Genomic DNA, 22,129 nt, shown 5'->3' on the forward strand with positions numbered 1-22,129 from the left:
TGCTTTTATAGAGTTGGTCAAACTTGCTTATGAATAATTATTCAAGGGTAATTTGATTATCAGCATTTGGCTACTACTTACCCTCTTAAAAGGAACCTGTCACCAGGTTTTTCCCTTATGAGCTGCAGCCACCACCCGTGAGCTCTTATATACAGCATTGCAGAATACTGTATATAAGAGCCCAGGTCACTCTGTAGAATGTAAAAAACACCTGTATAATACTCACAGAGGGAGCCGTTGAGTCCGATGGCTGTCGCTGCTCTCCAGTCTGGCGCCTCCTCTCTACGGCAATATTCATCCTCCTTCTTCTGAGGCTCATGTGCATGACGTGTCCCATTTCATCCAAACTAGCCAGCATTGGGGTCCTGCGCAGGCGCAGTTTGATCTGCCCTGTTCAATGCAGATCAAAGTATTGTAGTGTGCATGCGCAGGCGGTCTTTAACCTTTCCTCAGTCTTGCACATTTCAGAACTTTGCTCTGCCCTCAATAGGGCAGATTAAAGTATGTCTGCTCAGGACCGCAATGATGGCCTGGACTGGATAGAAGAAGGATCTAGATTGCAGCAGAAAGGAGACGCTGGACCGGAGAGCAGCGATACCCATCGGACGGGACTGCCCCCTAGATGAGTATTCTAACAGAGTTTTTTTACATTATGCAGAGCAGCCTGGGCTCTTATATGCAGTATTGTAGAATGCTGTATATAAGAGCTCACTAGTGGTGGTTGCAACCTATAGTCGCCAAATCTGGTGATAGGTTCCCTTTAATTTATATGGAAGCAGTAAGGGTGTACTTAATATTTTACATAATTACTGCTGAATTTTAGTAAAATGTTTGTTAAATAAGTAATGACATTGTGTATTTTGTCATATGTGCTTGTTCATCTGACGTATTTACCTAATTCTAAGGGGCACTTTGCACACTATGACATCGCAGGTGCGATGTCGGTGGGATCAAATTGAAAGTGACGCACATCCGGCGTCGCAGGCGATATTGTAGTGTGTAAAGCATTTTTGATACGATTAACGAGCGCAAAAGCGTCGTAATCGTGTCATCGGTGTAGCGTCGGTCAATTCCATGAATTGGGAATGACCGATGTTACGATGATGTTCCTCGCTCCAGCGGCAGCACACATCGCTGTGTGTGAAGCCATAGGAGCGAGGAACATCTCCTACCTGCATCACGGCCGCCAATGCGGAAGGAAGGAGGTGGGCGGGATGTTTACGTCCCGCTCATCTCCGTCCCTCCGCTTCTATTGGCCGCCTGCTGTGTGACGTTGCTATGATGCCACACGACCCATCCCCTTAATAAGGAGGCGGGTCGCCGGCCAGAACGACGTCGCAGGGCAGGTGAGTCCATGTGAAGCTGGCGTAGCGATAATGTTCGCTACGCCAGCTATCACTATGATATCGCAGCTGCGACGGGGGTGGGGACTATCGCACACGGCATCGCAGCATCGGCTTGTGATGTCGTAGTGTGCAAAGGGCCCCTAAGACCTTTTAAGGATCAAACATTTGTTGTTGTTATTATTGTGTCCTGATATCCTGATATATAACAGAATTGATTTAAAGAGGATGGACTTAGTTTTTCTCATGACTGTACATATTAGATATTACCATAAAATGTAAGCCCGCAAGGGTAGGGCCCTCTTCCCTCTGTACTAGTCTGTCTACTGTAACTTGTATATGTATTTTGTATGTAACCCCCTTCTCATGTACAGCACCATGGAATTAATGGTGCTCTATAAATAAATAATAATAATAATAATAAAATGTACAAAACCTTAAATAGAGATTAAAGGTCCTTTTATATGTGAATATAATTTTGGAGTGACGTATGTGTAACAGTAATTGTTTGTTTTTTGTAACTGTGATTACTTTTAATTCGGCTGGTCTTTATACATTCCACTTGTTTACATTGCAGGTTATTCTGTTAACTAATAATAGTTTTAGGCCATCATAAAAGGTTTGCTCAACAACAAAAAGCAGTATCTCACTGTTCGTGCAATCGTAACTTATTTACATTGCAAAATGATTGGAAACTTTTACTCATTGGTACAATATTATACACACCTTTCATAAAGAACCTTAACTACAACCTTTTTAAGGGGAGGGTGCCGCAAATTGTTTTTGAAATAAAAATGATTGATTATAAAATTATTTATTTTTAAAACAAAATTAAAAGCATTCATTTAGCTGTTTTTTATATATTATGTTTACACGGCCACTGGGATCTGCCATCTTGGGTCACAAGAAGTGGACGGAGTGATGTCATATATTACACCACTGCTCCCGTCGAAGTTGACAGAGTGTGGGGTCACACTTCACACCACTGCTTCTATAGAAGTGAATGAAGTGATGTTACACATTACGCTCCCATAGACGCGGATGGAGCACGGGGTCAGATATTACACTACTGATCTCATAGAAGTGGACAGAGTGGTGTTCACACATTACAACACTGCTCCCATAGAAATGGACGGCGCAGGGTCCCACATTACACTTCTGCTTGCATAGAAGTGGACGGAGTAGGTAGCACCCAAATACACTACTGCTTGCTTCCATAAAAGTGGACAAAGCAGCGTCACATGTTATATCACTGATCCAATAGATGTAGATGCAGCAGGGGAGTGACACATTACACTACTACTCTCACAGAAGTGGGCTGAGCTGAGCAGGGGGTCACACATGACACTACTTCTCCCATAGAAGTAGATAGAGCAAGATCACACATTACACCAGTGCTCCCAGAGAAGTGGACGGAGTGGGGTCACACATTAACCCACTCCTGCCATAGATGTGGATAAAGTGGTGTCCCACATTAACCTATTGCTCCCACAGAAGTGGACAGAGCAGTTTTATACATCACACCACAGGTCCCATAGAAGTGTATGGAGCATTGTCACACATTACACCACTGCTGGTGTTGATGTGATGAAAATGTTATCAATGCATGTATTTCTACCGTAGTGCATGTAAGACATAGGTTACATTACATTTCATCATTGTTATTGCTTGATACATTCTAACTGCACATTTGCATCTCTGTAAGTATTATTACACAAAACTAAAAAAACACAGCCATCTCCTTTACGATAGAAAATAATTGATATTTATATGTCAGCTTACCTTGGGATACATCGTCTTGACAGAATACTCGATTGTCTACTCCAACAGTTTGCCGTATAAGATGTGGTTGTGACTGGTTACAGTGTTTGGCACAATTTGATTGGTGACGTGTCATCGAACAAAGCTCTGGAACCATGTACATAATGAGGAAAACCCATCCATTGGCCACTAAGGCTATGGCTCTCACGGGGTCGTCCCACAGAGGGTTGGTGCCTAGAGATATGTTTCCTCTTAATAACATAGAAATCCAAGCTACCCAAATGCCAATTGAGAAAAACATTGTTACATAAATATGGACACTATGTCGTTTCCAGTATTTACAAAGTCCACACATAGCGATCATTGATACGAGGAAAGTGACAGCCATCAGTGCCAAAACATATATAAGTATTAGCACAAAGTCAAGGTTACGTGCCGGAAGATTTGCCGTAGTCAGATCGCATTGATCCATATTTCTTCCCAGAAAAATTGCTACATAAAGAATAGCTATAATAATTTGTACAAGTGATAGGGAAATGACTGTAATTAGCATCACCCACCATGACATACCCAGGCCACCCCTAACTAGTCTCACTAATTTACTAGCGTGAACTAAAAGGCAAGAAAAACAGATGGCAAATAGCACTCCAAAAAGAAAGAAACGCGTCGGGCAAGTCTGTCTGTTAAGTTTTATGATAAAGGCAAATGTAAGACCAAATATTCCAAGTGTGGCAATAAGGAAGATGAACTGAATGGGAACCAAAGCCCGTTTGGCATTGTCACAAATACGTGGCACCATAATAAGAAGTGCTAGCATGAGAGTGAGAGTAAAGAGGACCCCGGCCGCGGCCAGCGTTTCCAGTACAATGCCCCATGCATCTTGTGTACTGCACAAAAATCTATAATCTTCAGCAACATCACAAGACATCTTGCTTCAAGCCGGTACCAGGTCTGCCAGAGTCTGTCAAGAAAAATATATGTTCTAATTAGTAAATACAGGAAAACTTGCTCACTAATCAAATACCTATATTTATGCTATGTAGGGTTCAGGAGTCATAAAGAAATAATAACACAGTGTTGAGATTGACCTTTTCTTAAACAATGAAGGCATTGTCTTAGTTCAGATGTTGGTATCATATCCTTACTGGAGACAGCATGGTCACTTCATGGCAATAACCAATTTTGTGGCCATCTGGAGAAAGCCAAGGAGACCCAACAAAATACAAAGTGGAAGGTACATTTCCAGTGGTGTTCCCATCTTATATTTAGCACTCTGTAGTACCATAGTGGTCTATACCTCCACTCATTGGATATTGGACCATATGGTAGTGATGAGCCACAAAAGTCTATTCTAATACAGCACCCATAACGTATTTAACGATAAGCATAGAGTCATGAATCAGATACATTTATATCACATAACAATACAGAAACAGGGCAAGCACATTATATTCATGAAAGGTGCAGGCTACATAAACATTAAATGACTTTCCAACAAAATATACAGCAAATAATTGACAAAATCTTTATTAGTTCTTTAATCCCTTCCTGAAGTGTGATATATGGGTTTCAGTGTATGCAGCGCACCATGTCCTGCTGACGCAGGATGTGTTACACAGCTGATATCTTACTGTAACAGAAGTGACCAGAGTTTGCACCGATTGCTGCTGTTTACCTAATTAAACAATGCTGTGAATCACTTACAGCAGCATTTGAGTGGTGCAATTGCTGGTGCACTCATACACTGGCTACCATGGCCCCCCGTACAGCAAGGTTGTGGAGTGCAGATAAGAAGGACCCATGAACAAAAGCATAAAATAATGGGTGTGTCACGTTTTTTCAACATTTCACTAAGCATTTTTCCCATCTTTTAGTATTTTGTGTGGTAAAGTGACTGGTGTCATTCAAAACTACAACTTTTCTCACAAAAAAAGTCGACAATCAAGTGAAAACAGTTATATTGATAATAAAAAAAAATTATAATTCTTAAAAGAAAGGCAGAAATAAAAGTGCAAAGATGAAAAATTGCCTGTTTAGGAAGGGTTTAATATACATAGTACATACACGAGATAACAGAATAAAAACACATGGTATTTAATCCTTGTGTTTTCATATTACAAAATAAATAGATGTGTGCTCCAAGTTTATATAGTGAGTAATAAGAATAAAGTCACTAGCATTGCAAAAGTTTACATTTTGTTCTAAGCATCCAAACCCCTATGACTGAATGCCTGAGGCTGCCGGGGGGAAGTAAAGTTAATTTGTTCCTGGCAGTAGGGCTTTCAGTGTGGTAGCCACGTGGTCTCTCTACACCAGGGGTGGGGAACCTTTTTTCTGCCGGGGGCTATTTGGAAATATCTACCAACCTTCGGGGGCAGCCCAAAATTATCAACTTAAAAATTTACCTAATATATTTGGTCAAACAATTAACTCACTGTGGTGGCTGGAGCTTCTACTCTTTGGTGCAGCTGTAATATTAGGCGATATTGATCTTGTTGCTTTTCACAACTGCTTTGCCAGGTTTGAGTTTGCTGGGACTGCTGTATATACATCACAGGGGAGGGTTGGGAGTAATATAGATCACTGGGGAGGCTGAGGGCATAGACATCACGGGGGGTACATACATCACTGGGGGATACATACATCATTGATGGGGAGTGTACCGCCCCGCGGGCTCGGCTGCGACCGCCGAGCCGCTCGGATCCGTTCTCATACTGCGGGTGGTGGCTCGAGCTTTTCACGGACCCGGGGGTCACGTCGCTCTGCAAGAGAGTTGCCTCTACACGCGGGAATTTGGGTGTTTGATTTGGAATGACAGTTCTTGACGCCACCCACGGGTATATGCCGGAGGAGCCCGTTTGCCCACAGACGCTGGCCCTTTGGGTCTCTATGCCTTGGCGGTGGTGGTACCCGGTATGGTTGGGCTGTTGTCTTCTAAAGGGACTTGTGTGGGGTATGTCCTTAAGTCCAGCCCGCAATCAGTTGATTCGACTCGGCCCTGTCGGTTCAGGGCTTTGTGCTGGGTCTGAGTACCCTGCCTGGTGCTCCGGTATCCAGTTGGCTCCCCGGTTCGGTTCCGGCGGGCCACTACCCTGTCCCGGTCCCTTACGGTTCCACCGGTCATTTTCCCGGTCCCCTGCAGGCGGCTACCACCGTCTGCATCCTTACCAATGGTGACTGGGCTCCGACCCAGCCACCGGTAGTCTTTGGCAGGCCTGAGCGCAGGTCTGCCTGTGAACTCAACCTCCATCCTTCACTGTCAAAACTACTTTCTTTCTACTTGAACTTGACTCCTCCAGAGCCTGAACTTGACTACTTAGGTTCCCGCCTCCAGGCCTGTTAACTCCTCGGTGGGCAGAGTCAACCGCCTGGCTCCGCCCCCTGGTGGGGACTTCAAACCTGGAGGGTGGTGACAAGGATTTTAGTTTGGCTGGTGTTTCCTAACCGGGAGGGGGGTGTGGTGTTGTGTGTGTGACTACCTGGGACAACCTGGATAGTCCAGGGCGTCACAGGAGCACAGACATAGCTTGGGGGGCATAAACATTGCTGGGGAGGGCTGGGAGGAATATACATCACTAGGGAAGCAGCAGGGCATAGACGTTACTGGGGGTACATACATCACTGGGCGGCACAGACTTCACTGGGGGTATATACACATCACTGGGTTGCACAGACATAGCTGGGTGGCACAAACATTGCTGGTGTTATATACATAGCCGGGGGCAGACAGCCCTGGGGGATGCCGGAGGGACACAGACAGCCCTGGGGGCATAGAGAATGATGGGAGAGGCTGGAGGCACAGACAAACCTGGGGGACGCTGGGGGCACAGAGAAGGATGGGAAAGGCTGAAGGCACAGACAGACCTGAGAGAGGCTCGGGGCACAGAGATCACTGGGGAGACTGGGGGGGCACAGATCACTGGGGAGGGGCACAGATCATTGGGGAGACTGGGGGGGGGCACAGATCACTGGAGAGACTGGGGGGGCACAGATCACCGGGGAGACTGGGGGGGCGCAGATCACTGGGGAGACTGGGGGGGAACAGATCACTGGGGGTGCACAGAACACTTGGGGTAAATAGATCACTGGGGGGGCACAGATCACTGGGGGGGCACACAGATCACTGGGGGGCACAGATCACTGGGGAGACTGGGGCGGCACAGATCACTGGGGAGACTGGGGGGCACAGATCACTGGGGAGACTGGGGGGGCACAAATCACTGGGGAGACTGGGGGGGCACAGATCACTGGAGGGGGCACAGATCACTGGGGAGACTGGGGGGCACAGATCACTGGGGAGACTGGGGGGCACAGATCACTGGGAGGGGGCACAGATCACTGGGGAGACTGGGAGGCACAGATCACTGGGGAGACTGGGGGGGCACAGATCACTGGGGAGACTGGGGGGGCACAGATCACTGGAGGGGCACAGATCACTGGGGAGACTGGGGAGGCACAGATCACTGGGAGGGGGCACAGATCACTGGGGAGACTGGGGGGCACAGATCACTGGGGAGACTGGGGGGCACAGATCACTGGGAGGGGGCACAGATCACTGGGGAGACTGGGGGGCACAGATCACTGGGGAGACTGGGGGGCACAGATCACTGGGGAGACTGGGGTGGGCACAGAGCACTGGAGGTACAGAGTGCTGGGGGCACAGGCAGACTCGGGTGAGCTTGGAGGTAGTTAGAGAACTGGGGGAGGCTGGGATCACTGAGTGCTGGAGGTGGCTGTGGGCACGAAGAGCTCTGCCACCAGGCCCAGAGAGGAGCAGCAGCCGTGCACAGAGAGCCACCGCCGGGCACAGAGAGCTGCCGCAACCGTCGGGTACTGGGAACCGCAACCGCCGGGCACAGGGAGCCGCAACCGCAACCACTGGGCACAGGGAGCCGCAACCGCAACTGCCGGGCACAGGGAGCCGCAACCGCCAGGCACACGGAGCCGCAACCGCCGGGCACAGGGAGAGCCACTACCCGGCACAGTAAGACCTGGGAGATGATTGGCAGTCGATCCTCTCCTGGTTGATTTTAGCATACCTCACGCCGACCCCACCTACAAAGTACATCCTCACGTAGGCAGTGCCAGCGTGGGGACGTAGTCTTTCAGGTATAGAAAATGCAGCGTTCAGCATTGAACGTGCTGTGTGGAGTTTTAAAGGGCCAGCAGCCCCCAGGATGTGGCTGCCGCCCCAGCACTGCAGTCCCCGGGAATCAGCCCGAGGGCTGCAGAAAAAGTCATCGCGGGCTGCATACGGCCCGCGGGTCGGAGGTTCACCACCCCTGCTCTACACTATTAACTTGCAAATTAACCCCATATCTTCAGGTTAATATTTTTTTTTTTACAGGACAGCTTCCCTTTAAGGCAGAGCTGCACTTTTGATTACACGTTATATTTGAGAATTTACTGTATTCCTAAACATGTCAGGTCATTGAATTTATCATTGTAAACACAGTAGAAAGAAGGTATTCAGTTTTGAGTTTTTTATTATTTATATAGTATATATTTTCAGATTTTTATTACTTTCGACAGTGAATTTTTATTTTTAAACGTTGCTACCTTTACTTCTATTTTACACCATATATTCTTTAGCTTGCTTTAACAATTTTTAACTAACTTTTTGTTTAGTAGTCTAAAGGGGTGGTCCAGTACTTTATATTGATGGCCTATCCTCCAATAAAAAAAAAACTATGACTTTTTTTTACAAGTTAATCCAAACGTTGCAGTGGTATTGTGTTGGTCCCAAAATATGGCCTTTCGTCCAGCTCTCAACATATGGCACTTACAGCCGCCATTCACTAGCACTAGCCTTTATTACTTATTTTCTGTACTCTACAGCAATCCGTGTCTTTAAAAAGTCCATATATTTGGGACCAAAATATTACCACTGTGCCGAGACATTTATATACTCATCTTAACAGGGTAGAAACCTTCTCGAGGAGCCCTCCCCCTCCTTGAAGGAGTGCTGTATATCACCAATAAACTATCTCTAGGATGGATAATTCATCAATATCAGATCATTAGTGGTGTGATACCTAGCACCCCTTCCAAATAGTTGTTCCCAGACAGCTGTGCAATAGGTGTGCATCTGCAGTACCCTGCTGTGGCTGTTATAGAATTGCCAGAGCTTTGCGGCTCCACTCTGCAACTGATTACATCTGGCCATCGCCGGCATCAGTAATAGTTGATCAATAGTGGTTCTGCGTGTTGCGCTCCCACCAATCTGATATTTTTGACCTATCCTAAGGATAGGTCATTAACATAAAAGTACTTGACAACCCTTTAAGGAGCTGTTTCATCAAGCAGTTTGCACCAGAAATCTTGTAAGAAACTATTCAAAATGTGTGAAATGCAGTTTTACACCAGGAAACCTTTGGAAAAGTGTGCAAAGCTTATAGGAAGGGCAATCAGCTAAAGAAATTCATCATAATTTAGGCCACAAATGTGGCCTAAATTGAGACACAAGTGTGTTTCAGTATTCCAGGATCAAGGCTAGAGTACAAAATACCAGCCTTGAATAATCTATGCCTACATGATTTATTTTTCTCATTTCGGGCTCTTGTAGACAACGGTATAGCTCGGATGAGGGCTATCCACTTTGACGGATAGCACTTGTCCCCGTATTATTCTATGAGGCTGTGCACAAGTCTGAAATTTTGCTTCGGAACGACTCAAGAATCAGATGGCTCTATCAGATCAACTCTATAGGTCCCATTTTCCAATCTAGCACCTTGCTTTGATATCAGTTCTGGATGAATATATGGACTTTGTGCATGTAGGAAAATATACATTATGTTAAAATATGTTGTGTATGATTGAAATATTCATAAAAAGAAAGAATTTATTCAAGTTCCTGCATTGTCTGTGCCATTTGTTCACAGAATGACTATTGCTCTGTTGAAAGGAGTCAGGGCAGGTGCGGCAATAAGAAGTGTCTGCTATAATAAAGGGTTCAATGTACTATTGACTGATTGGGTAAAGGATGGCTCAGTTTGTTATTTTCACAACTTCAGGGTCATCATAAAGTTTTTATTTAGCCCCGCTAAGTAGTCAACTAACAAACATCCCAGGCAGGATTACCATGATAGGTAACGCCTGTATATAGATAACACAGGATCAGACTATTCACAAGAGGAGACGGTCACCTGCATCAATGAACATCTCCTTATTATATTGCGTAGTATGGACCTGATGCTGTTACAACAGCTCCACCAAGACGCTGTGTTCAGAAAATAAAAAAAAAATTCTAGAATCACAAAATAAAAAATGATAAATTTTATATTATCTTTAAAATGATTTTTTCCTTTTTGCATTCGAAGACCTGAAGAATAGCATTTATTTTATTTAACAGAACTGTATAGAGAAGTGGAAATCATTAAAAAAAGCAATTTTACAATTTTTAATGCATTTTCCATGAATGAAAAATATTATGAATATTTTATTGTCTGGGTTGTTATGAATGCAGATAACTATCATGTCAGTCAGTTAGCTGTACTTGGCTACACTGAGTGACCATCAGCGGCGTAACTATAATAGGTATAGGGGCTGCATCCAGGCCCTGGAGTCTGGGGGGCCCAAATGATCATTTTGGCCCATAATAAAAGACCATTAATATTAAAGATCTGTGATAATTGGGGCCCTGTTGGAGGCCCACAATCTTCACATTGCACCAACTCTACTCGAGGTGAAGGAAGAGATGACGCTGCCTGAATGAACTCGGTACAATGGACTGAAACTGAGTGAGCGTACGTAGAGCACTAAAGCTGGTGTCACACTAAGCGACAGCGACAACGACATCGCTGTTACGTCACCATTTTCGGTGACGTAACAGCGACCTTGTAAGTCGCTGTTGTGATCGCTGCTTAGCTGTCAAACACAGCAGAAGCAGCGATCATAACGTCGCTGTGCTACATGTGCAGAGAGCAGGGAGCCGCGCTTAGCGCTGGCTCCTTGCTCTCCTAGGTACAGTACACATCGGGTTAATTAACCCGATGTGTGCTGCAGCTACATGTCACAGTGCAGAGAGCAGGGAGCCGCGCGCACTGCTTAGCGCTGGCTCCTTGCTCTCCTTGCTACAGTATACATCGGGTTAATTACCCGATGCGTACTGCAGCCACATGTGCACAGAGCAGGAGCCGGCACTGGCAGCAAGAGCGGAGGCTGGCAACGAAGGTAAATATCGGGTAACCAGGGAAAGGGCTTCCCTTGGTTACCCGATGTTTACCCTGGTTACAGCTTACCGCAGCTACCAGACGCCGGCTCCTGCTCCCTGCTCGCTTCATTTCGTCGCTCTCTCGCTGTCACACACAGCGATGTGTGTGTCACAGCGGGAGAGTGACGACCAAAAAATGAAGCTGGACATTCAGCAACGACCGGCGACCTCACAGCAGGGGCCAGGTCGTTGCTGGATGTCACACACAGCGACAGCGACGGGACGTCGCTGCAACGTCACAGAAAATGGTGACGTAGCAGCGACGTCGTTGTCGTTGTCGTTATGTGTGACACCAGCTTTACACTATATGTCAAATGATTTCCATCCAAGATAGGGAAGTGGGGGGATCAGGGCTGCCAGGTACACAAAATGGTGTATATAGAAAAGAGAGGAAAGGGGTTAAACCGCATGCAGTGTTAAACCGGAAGACAATCAAATGTAGATAGATGATGGGATTTTTATTTTTCTATGCATTTTGGAGTATTTCACTCCTTCAGAATCAAAATCACTGATGTACATCAAACGGCATGGTTACACTGCTGGCCCAAACTGCACACTCTCTGATGCCACAAACACACTGAAAATGGCCGGATTCAACCAGCTTCAGAGTTACAAGCTCCATTTGAGAGCACTTGTTAGCACTGCACTCATTCCTTGAATACGAGACTGTCCACTTTCATTAGACTGCAGCGGTGGCCATTAACTTAGGTAGTGACCAGTAAACTTTATTATTTAAGGGCCTTCAGCTTGATCTCCAGCCATGATGACTTGATGGATGAATGATTTGTAGGCAGATTAATCCTTTGAAAGGGGTACTTCACACACAGCGAGATCGCTACTGAGATCGCTGCTGAGTCACGTTTTTTGTGACCTCATTAGCGATCTCGCTGTGTGTGACACTGAGCAGCGATCTGACCCCTGCTGTGAGATCGCTGCTCGTTACACACAGTGCTGGTTAGTCTTTTTATTGTTGCTCTCCCGCTGATAAGCACACATCGCTGTGTGTGACAGCGAGAGAGCAACAATCCTGAATGTGAAGGGAGCAGGAGCCGGCGTCTGACAGCCTGCGGTAAGCTGTAACCAAGGTAAACATCGGGTAACCAAGGTGGTTACCCGATATTTACCTTCGTTACCAGCCTCCTCAGCTCTCACGCTGCCAGTGCCGGCTCCTGCTCCCTGCACACGCTAAGTTAAGCGGTGTGAGCTGGTAACTAAGGTAAACATCGGGTAACCATACCCGATGTTTACCTTAGTTACCAGTGTCCGCAGCTTCCAGACGCTGGCTCCGTGCAAGCGCAGCGTCGCTTGCACGTCGCTGCTGGCTGGGGGCTGGTCACTGGTCGCTGGTGAGATCTGCCTGTTTGACAGCTCACCAGCGACCATGTAGCGATGCAGCAGCGATCCTGACCAGGTCAGATCGCTGGTCGGATCGCTGCTGCATCGCTAAAGTGTGAAGGTACCCAAAGTATAAAACAGGCATGCAGGTCATGGGGTCATTACTTTGGTTTTCCACCTTGACAAAGCTATCCCCGCGAAACGCGCGTCGGATGGAGACCTTTGGATGACCTGAGGATGCCTTCTCACACCCCATAGGAACTGCTCGTGTCCACGGCTGGCTGTCCTGCGCTGATTTTGTTTGCACTTTAGCACTTTAGGTAAGGGAACATTTTCTAATTGCACACTTGTACTATATAGTTATTGAATGCCGATTCCCTGCTGTGTACTCATGTTCATCAACAGCATAGCCAGCGGCATCACCATGATTCCCCACCCGTACACGGTGGGCAACCACGGTTTGATCTGACCATTTTTTCACCTTTTTACACAGCAGTTCCTTTGGCTCTGGGTATGGTCCCAAGTACTGTGATCAGTTTAGGCTAGTTGTCGCCATATACATAGATACTGACTAATTGGTCTTTTTTGACTTTTTTGACTATAATCACTGGTCTATTCTATGCTGGCATCCCCAGGATATACTGGTAGTGTACCATTTTAATGAAGTAATTGTCTTGTTGTGTATTCAATAAAAGTTGTCTATTTTTGCACTTTACTCTTGTTCTCTTGCCGACCATGTAGCGATGCAGCAGCGATCCTGACCAGGTCAGATCGCTGGTCGGATCGCTGCTGCATCGCTAAAGTGTGAAGGTACCCAAAGTCTAGATAGCCCCACAAGGGTCTTCTCTGCTGTTATCTTAATTGTCTTAACTCATTAGGTTGCTGGTCTTCCTATTCACCACGTTGCGTCTGTTCCTCTGATGATTATGTCCTTCTCCAGTGATTGCTCTCTTTGTATGATGTGTCGAAAGTTGACAAGTCATAGCTTGATGTTCCTTGCTTTGAGTCACATTACTTGCTTGATTTGTTCCAAATTGATTTGTTTATTTTTCTTGCCATCCATGGTATTGATAACTTCCTTCTCCAGCACCACATTTCAAAAATATTGATTCTTTTTTGGTCTTGTTTCTTTATCATCCATGTTTCTTATCCACATTTTACCACAGAAAAGACCAAACTAAGTACAAGTCGTGTCTTCATTGCCAGTGAAATTTTCCTCTACTTGTCCAGAGACTTCATTGTTGAATTGCCCTTAGCTATTCTTTTATCGACTTCCGTTGTCATCGCTACATCTTGAGTGATCATTGATCCAAGCAAGTAGTTTGAAGACCTTTACAACTTCAAGTTTGTTGCTGTCCATCTCAAAGGTATCCTAGTCATTATCAGTAGTACTAGTAGTCAGTAGTAGCAGTAGTCAGTATGGCTATGTGCGCACAGTGCGTTTTTCGCGGCGTTTTTGCGCGTTTTTCGGGTGCGATTTTCGCCTCAAAACTGCAGGACTTTGCTTCCCCAGCAAAGTCTATGAGTTTTCATTTTTACTGTCTGTTTTTTTTCAGCTGCGTTTTTGTGGTGCCACAAAAACGCAGCATGTCAATTATTCCCGCGTTTTTCACTGCGCTTTTCATCCATTGAGTGCAATGGGATGTTGAGAGATGCAATGAGAAACGCAAATTGCAAATATAGCTGCGTTTTGGTGCGTTTTGGTGCGTTTCTAAGACCAAAAACGCAGCTATAAACGCAGGAGGTGGGTAGTAAAGTGACGTGTACAGGAAGAGGATTCCTTCTGTCAGTAAACACAGAAGCGTGAATCCTCCCGGTACCGTCACCGCCGCTTCCACCTCCGGTCCTGTGCATGTATACTGCCGTGCGGCGCCATGTCTGGGCGGGAGATGGAAGCGGCAATCAAAAGTGAACAGTAGAAAAAAAAAAAGTTATACTCACCTGTCTGCAGACTCCCGGTGCCATGCCCGCTCCCAGATCCTCCTACCGGTACCGCCGCTCCGGGTGTGTGCAGTCTCCCCGGGTACGTATGCCTGCAGGATGCAGGACCTGGCGATGGATCACCTGATGCAGTCACCTGACGCATCAGGTGATCGTAAGTATCGCGGTGACGCGGGCGCCCGGCCGGCTATCAGCTGATCCTGCCGTCAAGAGACTTCATCCCTGATTACCGGCAGCTGCTGCAGCGATCGGACAGGATCAGACTCCCGCCCCATCGCTGCAGGAGCTGCCAGTAGTCAGCACATAAGTGAGTATTTTTTTTTTTTGCACCGATGCATCAGCTGATTGTATAAAAGCCGATTATACAATCAGCTGATGTGTGATGTGCTTCAGCCCCTAGAACCTGACACATCATCTGATCGCTTTGCCTTCCAGGAAACCGATCAGATGATATTGGATCCGAATTGGACGGCGCGGGACCCTTACCCAGGATTACTGCGGAGGGGGGTTCTTTATTTCAATAAAGATGGAGTCACTAATTGTGTTGTGTTTTATTTCTAATAAAAATATTTTTCTGTGTGTTGTGTTTTTTTTTTATCTTTACTAGAAATTCATGGTGGCCATGTCTAATATTGGCGTGACACCATGAATTTCGGGCTTAGGGCCAGCTATACAGCTAGCCCTAACCCCATTATTACCCAGCGAGCCACCCGGCATCAGGGCAGCTGGAAGAGTTGGATACAGTGCCAGAAGATGGCGCTTCTATGAAAGTGCCATTTTCTGGGGTGGCTGCGGGACTGCAATTCACAGCGAGGGTGCCCAGAAAGCATGGGCACCCTGCACTGTGGATTCCAATCCCCAGCTGCCTAGTTGTACCCGGCTGGACACAAAAATTAGGTGAAGCTCACGTCATTTTTTTTTTAATTATTTCATGAAATTCATGAAATAATTAAAAAAAAAGGGCTTCTCTATATTTTTGGTTCCCAGCCGGGTACAAATAGGCAGCTGGGGGTTGGGGGCAGCCCGTACCTGCCTGCTGTACCCGGCTAGCATACAAAAATATGGCGAAGCCCACGTCATTTTTTTTTGGGGGGGGGGAAGAAATCCTGCATACAGTCCTGGAAGGAGGATGCTGAGCCTTGTAGTTCGACAGCTGCTGTCTGCTCTCCTGCATACACTATTGGATGGAGGATGCTGAGCCTTGCACTTCTGCAGCTGCTGTCTGCTCTCCTGCATACACTATTGGATGGAGGATGCTAAGCCTTGTAGGTCTGCTCCCCCTGACTCTCCCTCCAGCATACAGTCCTGGATGGAGTATGCTGAGACTTGTAGTTCTGCAGCTGTCTGCTCTCCTGCATACATTAGTGGAGAATGAAGAACATATTGAAGAAGGAAATGACATCAGACCTTTTTTTTTTGTTCACTGATAAAAAACGCATAAAGACGCAGTGAGCAAAAACGCAGCAAAACGCAGCAAAACACGCACCAAATCGCGGCAAAACGTGCGCGTTTTTGCCGTTTTTTTTGCCGCGGGTGCGTTTTTGTGCGTTTTTTGCCGCAAAAAACGCACAAAAACGCAGCGTCAAAAAAACGCAGTGTGTAAACCTAGCCTATCTTTGTCTTCTTTGTATTGAGTAGGAGCCCCATGCTTGAGCTTCCATCTTGACACTCAGTAATAAGCACTTTATTCCATCTAGCAGTCACTATATGTAACAACCTATTTAACAACAAGCAAGTAATTTTCAATGAACTGAAATGACAATGCTGCCGCACATCCATTTCTCCACAGCCTCACAGCGGTCACTTTGTGGGACCCCAGCATTGGACTGTATCTGACTGCCATTCTATTAATTTGTCTAGTGTGTAGTGTGGTGATCTTTGCGGATCATCTGTATTGTATATCACTACTTTGTGACTGCTATATTGAGTCTCAGTATGGTGGTAATACTGACACTACAGTTTATGTAATTTTGGTGTTCCTCTATTGCTTTTATTCAGTAAGAGTAAATTGGCTTTATCTAGTTTGGTGGTGTAATTTAGTTACAATATTATTCAGTCACACTATGGTAATATTACTTGTGCACTGTAATTATTATTCTTTAGTTTTAGGGCTAATTTATGCATATAGATTCCGGATTGTGTCAGAGTCTATTGTGCCCTGAATTTCCCAGTGCAGTAAATGAGTTCCACAAACAATGCAGTCAGCACTGGAATGTATTTGTGGCGCTCTCGTCCATGGATTGAGTCACATTTAAATTAGTAATAAGAGCAGCACTCATGTTTTTGAAGCAGTTTTTCAAAGTTTATTCCTTCAAAGGTATCATGCATGTATAGCATCAGATGTGACTAGAGATGAGCGAACCTGAGGTTCGGTGTTTGGTTTTCGTACCAAACACAGACTTTACAAAAAAACGACAGATTTCAGGTTTGGAGTTCGGGTGCTTTTTGTATGCAAACCACTCGCCTGAGCATGGCTGTGTTCCGGTATGCTTGGTGCTCAGCCCATTAAGAGCTGCCTGCAGTGTTTAAACGTCTCACACTGGGTGTAACAACAGCGTGATTGGATGTAATGTGCACCAAACAAAAAAATGGAAAAAACCCCCTCATGTCTGCCACTGGAAGTGCTCTTTTTATTGGTGGCTGCATGTGGACAGAGACCTGAACTTCCCAATTGTGTTCAGGTCAAGTCCGAGTCTCAAATAGAACTTTATCTAAAGTCCGGCTGAACTCGCCGAACCAAACATCTAAGCGCCCGCTCATCTCTAGATGTGACGCCTGTTAGCTCACACTGAATCTCTTTCAAATGTGATATTGCAAATAGGTTGTGTGAGTCAAATAGCGTCACATATGATGCTTTACATGATACTTTTGAAGGTCTAAACTTTGAAAAACTGATTCCACATACGTGAGTGCCGGTCTTCTTACTGTTGAATACAGCTCACAAGTCTTGGGAAACACAGTTTAAAGGCCGCTTTACACGCTGCGATATCGTTACCGATATCGCTAGCGTGCGTACCCGCCCCCATCGTTTGTGCGTCACGGGCATATCGCTGCCCGTGGCGCACAATATCGCGCGGACCCGTAACACTGCTTACCTGCCTAGCGACGTCGCTGTGACCGGCGAACCGCCTCCTTTCTAAGGGGGCGGTTCGTTCAGCATCACAGCGACGTCACTAAGCGGCTGCCCAATCAAAGCGGAGGGGCGGAGATAAGCAGGTTGAACATCCCGCCCACCTCCTTCCTTCCTCATTGGCGGCGGCCGCAGGTAAGGTGAGGTTCCTCGTTCCTGCGGTGTCACACGTAGCAATGTGTGCTGCCGCAGGAACGACGAACAATATTGTAACTGCAGCAGCAACGATAATTGAGATTAGGGGGGATGTCACCAATTAGCGATTTTGAACGTTTTTGCAATGATTCAAAATCGCTAATAAGTGTCACACGCAACGACATCGCTAACGCGGACGGATGTGTCTTACAAAATCTGTGACCCCAACGACATCGCTTTAGCGATGTTGTAACGGTTAAAGCAGCCTTAAGGCCTCTTTCACACGTACGTGCCTCCGGTACGTGTTTGGCAGTTTTCTCACGTACCGGAGACACGTACACACGTAGACCTATGGATTCCTATGGTTTTGGACACACGTAAGTATTTGCGCACAGAACGTGTGTCCATGTGTTTCTCACGCCGACATGTCCGTTTTTCTCCGGCATCACGGGTGTCACACGGAACGCAAACGTGTCACACGTAATGCTAACGGACCACACGGATATGTTCCGTGTGACACGCACCGGAAAAAAGACATGTGTCTGTGAGAAAAAAAAACAACCTTTACTCACCTTCTCGAGCCCTGCAGTCTCTGCCACTGCTGTCACTTGCTTCCGACCGCCGCTCATTATGCTCATTGATTATTCACTCCACTGCCGTCGGAAGCAGCAGCAGCGGGGAGTCGGCAGTGCGGGAGACCGAAGTTCAGCACCACGGATAGCGACGCCAGGGACAGGTGAGTAGAAAGTTCCCCTTCTCCATGTGTTATCATGGATAACACACGGAGAACACACATGTGCCATAAACACGGCACACTGAGTGCAAAACGCAACTCTGACACGTCCGTGAAAAACGTGCGTGTTTTTCAGGGATGTGTGAAAGAGGCCTAAAGCAATGAATACCAGGACCTTATTGTGCACTTGGCAGCACTTCCATCTGAGAAGCATTTACCTCCAAGGATCAATAAATGCAATTATTATAGCTTTATCATCTATCTTGTTACTATTACAATTACTCAAAAACAAGCAAATTATATATTGCTACTTGTTGAGTGTAAATGGGCCTCTAAGGGCAACATTGCAATGGATGGGGCTGTAATAAGTATCTATACTGCTATTCTCTAATTTTGCCATTGGATTGTTTCGGTGGCCACTGAGCTGGTTTCTTGTTTGCCAAGGATGTTTTGTTTTATTTAGGGATTACATATGTACGTTTTCTCTTTATTTAGAGCACTTTATGCTGTTATTGAACATGAACTTTACTTATCTTTCACAAACTGGAGGCAAGGATTTTACAAGACCCTATTTTAGGGGAATCCACTTTCTTGTGCGTATCATCCACCATCGTACTTCATATTAATCTCTGAGCTTTTATTGACAATGATGACATTATGTCCTTGTAGCACTGTGCCTACTGGGTATCTTTTGATGCATGTTAATCTTATTTGTAGTGGTTTCACATGAACTTGGACTGATTTACTAAACTACATGTGCCAAAAATCTGACTTAATTTAAGCAAAAACTACTTTTCCATGTCCTGCATCACAATGTATTAGATTTATCTCTTGTTACACTTTTATAAAGGGACATGACCTATCAGAAAGTGGTCAAGAAAGGGTGTCTGTCTAAATGTATTAGTGATTATTTGTGCCAAAATTGCACCAAAATTTGATGTAACTCTATGGACCAATGAAAACCAATTAATAGATTATGCAACCTGTAGGGTATACAAAGATTCCTCTTCCAATTTTCTGGCATTGAAATTTTGTTGCACGTCAGTTTGCATTTGGTTTTTGCAATTTTACCCTAGTTTCGTCACATTTGATATGTGAATGGTAAAGTGGACATTATTAACCAAGCGAATAGGTATGTCAACTACAATGCGTTCAGCTCTCAAGCTTGTACAGTAGAGAATATAAACTGTGCGGCCACAACAGGCTTTATGGATTTTAGTAGATATGAGGGGACCTGGGCTGTTATCAACAGGTTGCTGGAGTACTGTTCAAGATGACTTAAATATTGTGTATTTAGTTTCTGGAGGGACATTCTGGTGATAGAGTCCCTTTGAAGAAGCTTCAAAATTATTATGTATTAAATATTGCATTACACTTTAAAAATTAGGCACAAATAAAGGTAACGCAGCATGTCACAAAACTAATTAAAAAAAATCCCTTCATGATAAAGTCCCCCTTAGACTACACAATGTAAAGATGTGGCAAGAATAATAAGCAGCGCGGCCTCAGTCAGATTTTATATACGTGTTCTGTGTCTTTTATGGATGTAATCGTTATAACTTATGGGGTTGTTTACATGTTCATAAAAAATCATGGAGATATGTGCATTTTTTTATCCTCAATCATTCTATGGGACTTGCAATTGGTAGGAGAAGCTTTGCTATTTTTTTGTTTATTTTTTGGGGGGAGGGGTTCCATGCTAGAAAAATTTCTGTTTGAATCCTAAAGTTGTTTAGTCAGAAAGATAAAAAGATGAGCTGCCACAGTAAATCTGCCTCTCTGTCTTGTACAACTTCACAGTAGATTTTCTATGCAGCTATCTGAACCAAAGCCAAAAGTGAATCCAGGAAGAAAGAGAAGTCCTCTCTACATACTCCGCATTCCACCAATCCACTTCTATCTTTGGCTTGAGCCAACAGTCAGCCTCTTTCCACATTCATGGCAAATTTACACAGGCAGATTCCAGCCCATTACGAGTGTCCATCAGCAATCTAACCCAGACAATTGAGGCCATTGAAGTCTTTTTCACATGGGCTGATGCAAAACGGATGAGGATGACCATTGGGGATGCATTCTTTTGGTTGTTCCCATACAGTTTGTATATTATCAGCAGCCCATCCCCTGCTTATAATGGAAGATGTGCTGCTGATTACCAAGGTCTTTAATACAATATAAAAAAGCAATCAGCAAACGGGAAAGTGATTGGACAACAAAAAAACAAAGTTTTTCATTTCGACAGTTTTCATTAATTTGCTGTATAAATTATAATAGGCCTAATATGATAATAGTTAGATGATAGATAGAGATAGATAGATAGAGATAGATAGATAGATAGATAGATAGATAGATAGAGATAGATAGATAAATGCATAGATAGATAGATAGATATTGATTAATAGATATATAAATAGAATACAAAAACGGCACGACTCCAATCAAAAACAATCTCCGACAGTGGCATTTAAATGTCACAATCCAGGAGAGGCGTCTGTTCTGGTGCCGGAGGGTTGACATAGTGAATGTGGGCCTATGGAATACCTTTGTCACTACAATCATTGAACTCTTACAATGCCCAACCTGGCATCATAGGGAAATAGTTAACTTCACTATATACTGCAGCCCTCCAGTCAAGTGAGAAATCACCCATAAGGGGCCAGAAAATAAGTATTTTCCAATACCAACGTAAAGTATTTTAAAAAATCAATTTATTATGTATTGCTGTGTCTGTAAAAGTCAGGTCTATCAAAATATGCAAATATTTAATTCAAGCAGTAAATTCCATAAAGAAAAAAAATTCTGCCATTTTCAGCCATGTCAATAAATGCAATAGAAAGCAATCAACATGTGACAAGTAAAGCAAAATGAAACCAATGAAAATAAAATCTTTCAAACATAAACTGTTTTCCGCACATTAAATGGCATAAAAACCCAAAAACAATAGTGGAATTGAGAATTTGCACCATTTCACCCCAGTTGGGATTTTCCTTTCCTGGCTTTTAGTACATAACATGGATTAGTGAATCTACTACAACTTGTCCCCCAAAACAAAAGCAGTCATATGGCAATGTATATGAAAAAATAGGTTTTCTATCTAGCTCATAGCTGTATATTTAGCCTCTGTTGCCAAAGGGTACCTATCCTCTGAGCAGATAATAACAAATCACGTAGTTTCCCTCATCTGTCAGCATCATGCTTAGATTTCCATTAATCAATGCTACACTATACACAACACTCAGGTAGGCAAGAAAACTCAAGAAGATTCAGAACCTGTGTTTTTAGAAATGCTATATTGACAGTGCGATATATATATATATATATATATATATATATATATATGTATGTAATCATCACATGTAATCATTATCTGACCCACATTTCATCATGGGTCACTGTGGTCTCCTAGATATGCCAGCTTTGTTTTGTCTGCCCTAGACATTTAACGCAGTGGCTTAAGGTTTTCATAAGGACACAATGTCTAAAAACTATTCAACTTTCCTGAGTGTATTGTGAAATTTGGAATCCTGTAATAACAATTTCAT

The 22,129-nt window shown here is 44.6% G+C and overlaps 1 protein-coding gene across 1 annotated transcript in view; it reads right to left on the bottom strand.

Moving 5' to 3' along the window:
* LOC142249932 (G-protein coupled receptor family C group 5 member D-like) overlaps positions 1-22,129 on the bottom strand; it is a 36,338-nt gene that overhangs the window by 13,165 nt on the left and 1,044 nt on the right. Inside the window, exon 2 of the mRNA XM_075321935.1 lies at positions 3,126-4,065. Coding sequence (XP_075178050.1) covers positions 3,126-4,032 — 907 coding nt within the window. The 5' untranslated portion in view covers positions 4,033-4,065. The remainder of the gene's footprint in view (positions 1-3,125; positions 4,066-22,129) is intronic.

This window comes from Anomaloglossus baeobatrachus, chromosome 8, assembly GCF_048569485.1.
Source record: "Anomaloglossus baeobatrachus isolate aAnoBae1 chromosome 8, aAnoBae1.hap1, whole genome shotgun sequence".
Lineage (NCBI taxonomy): Eukaryota > Metazoa > Chordata > Amphibia > Anura > Aromobatidae > Anomaloglossus > Anomaloglossus baeobatrachus.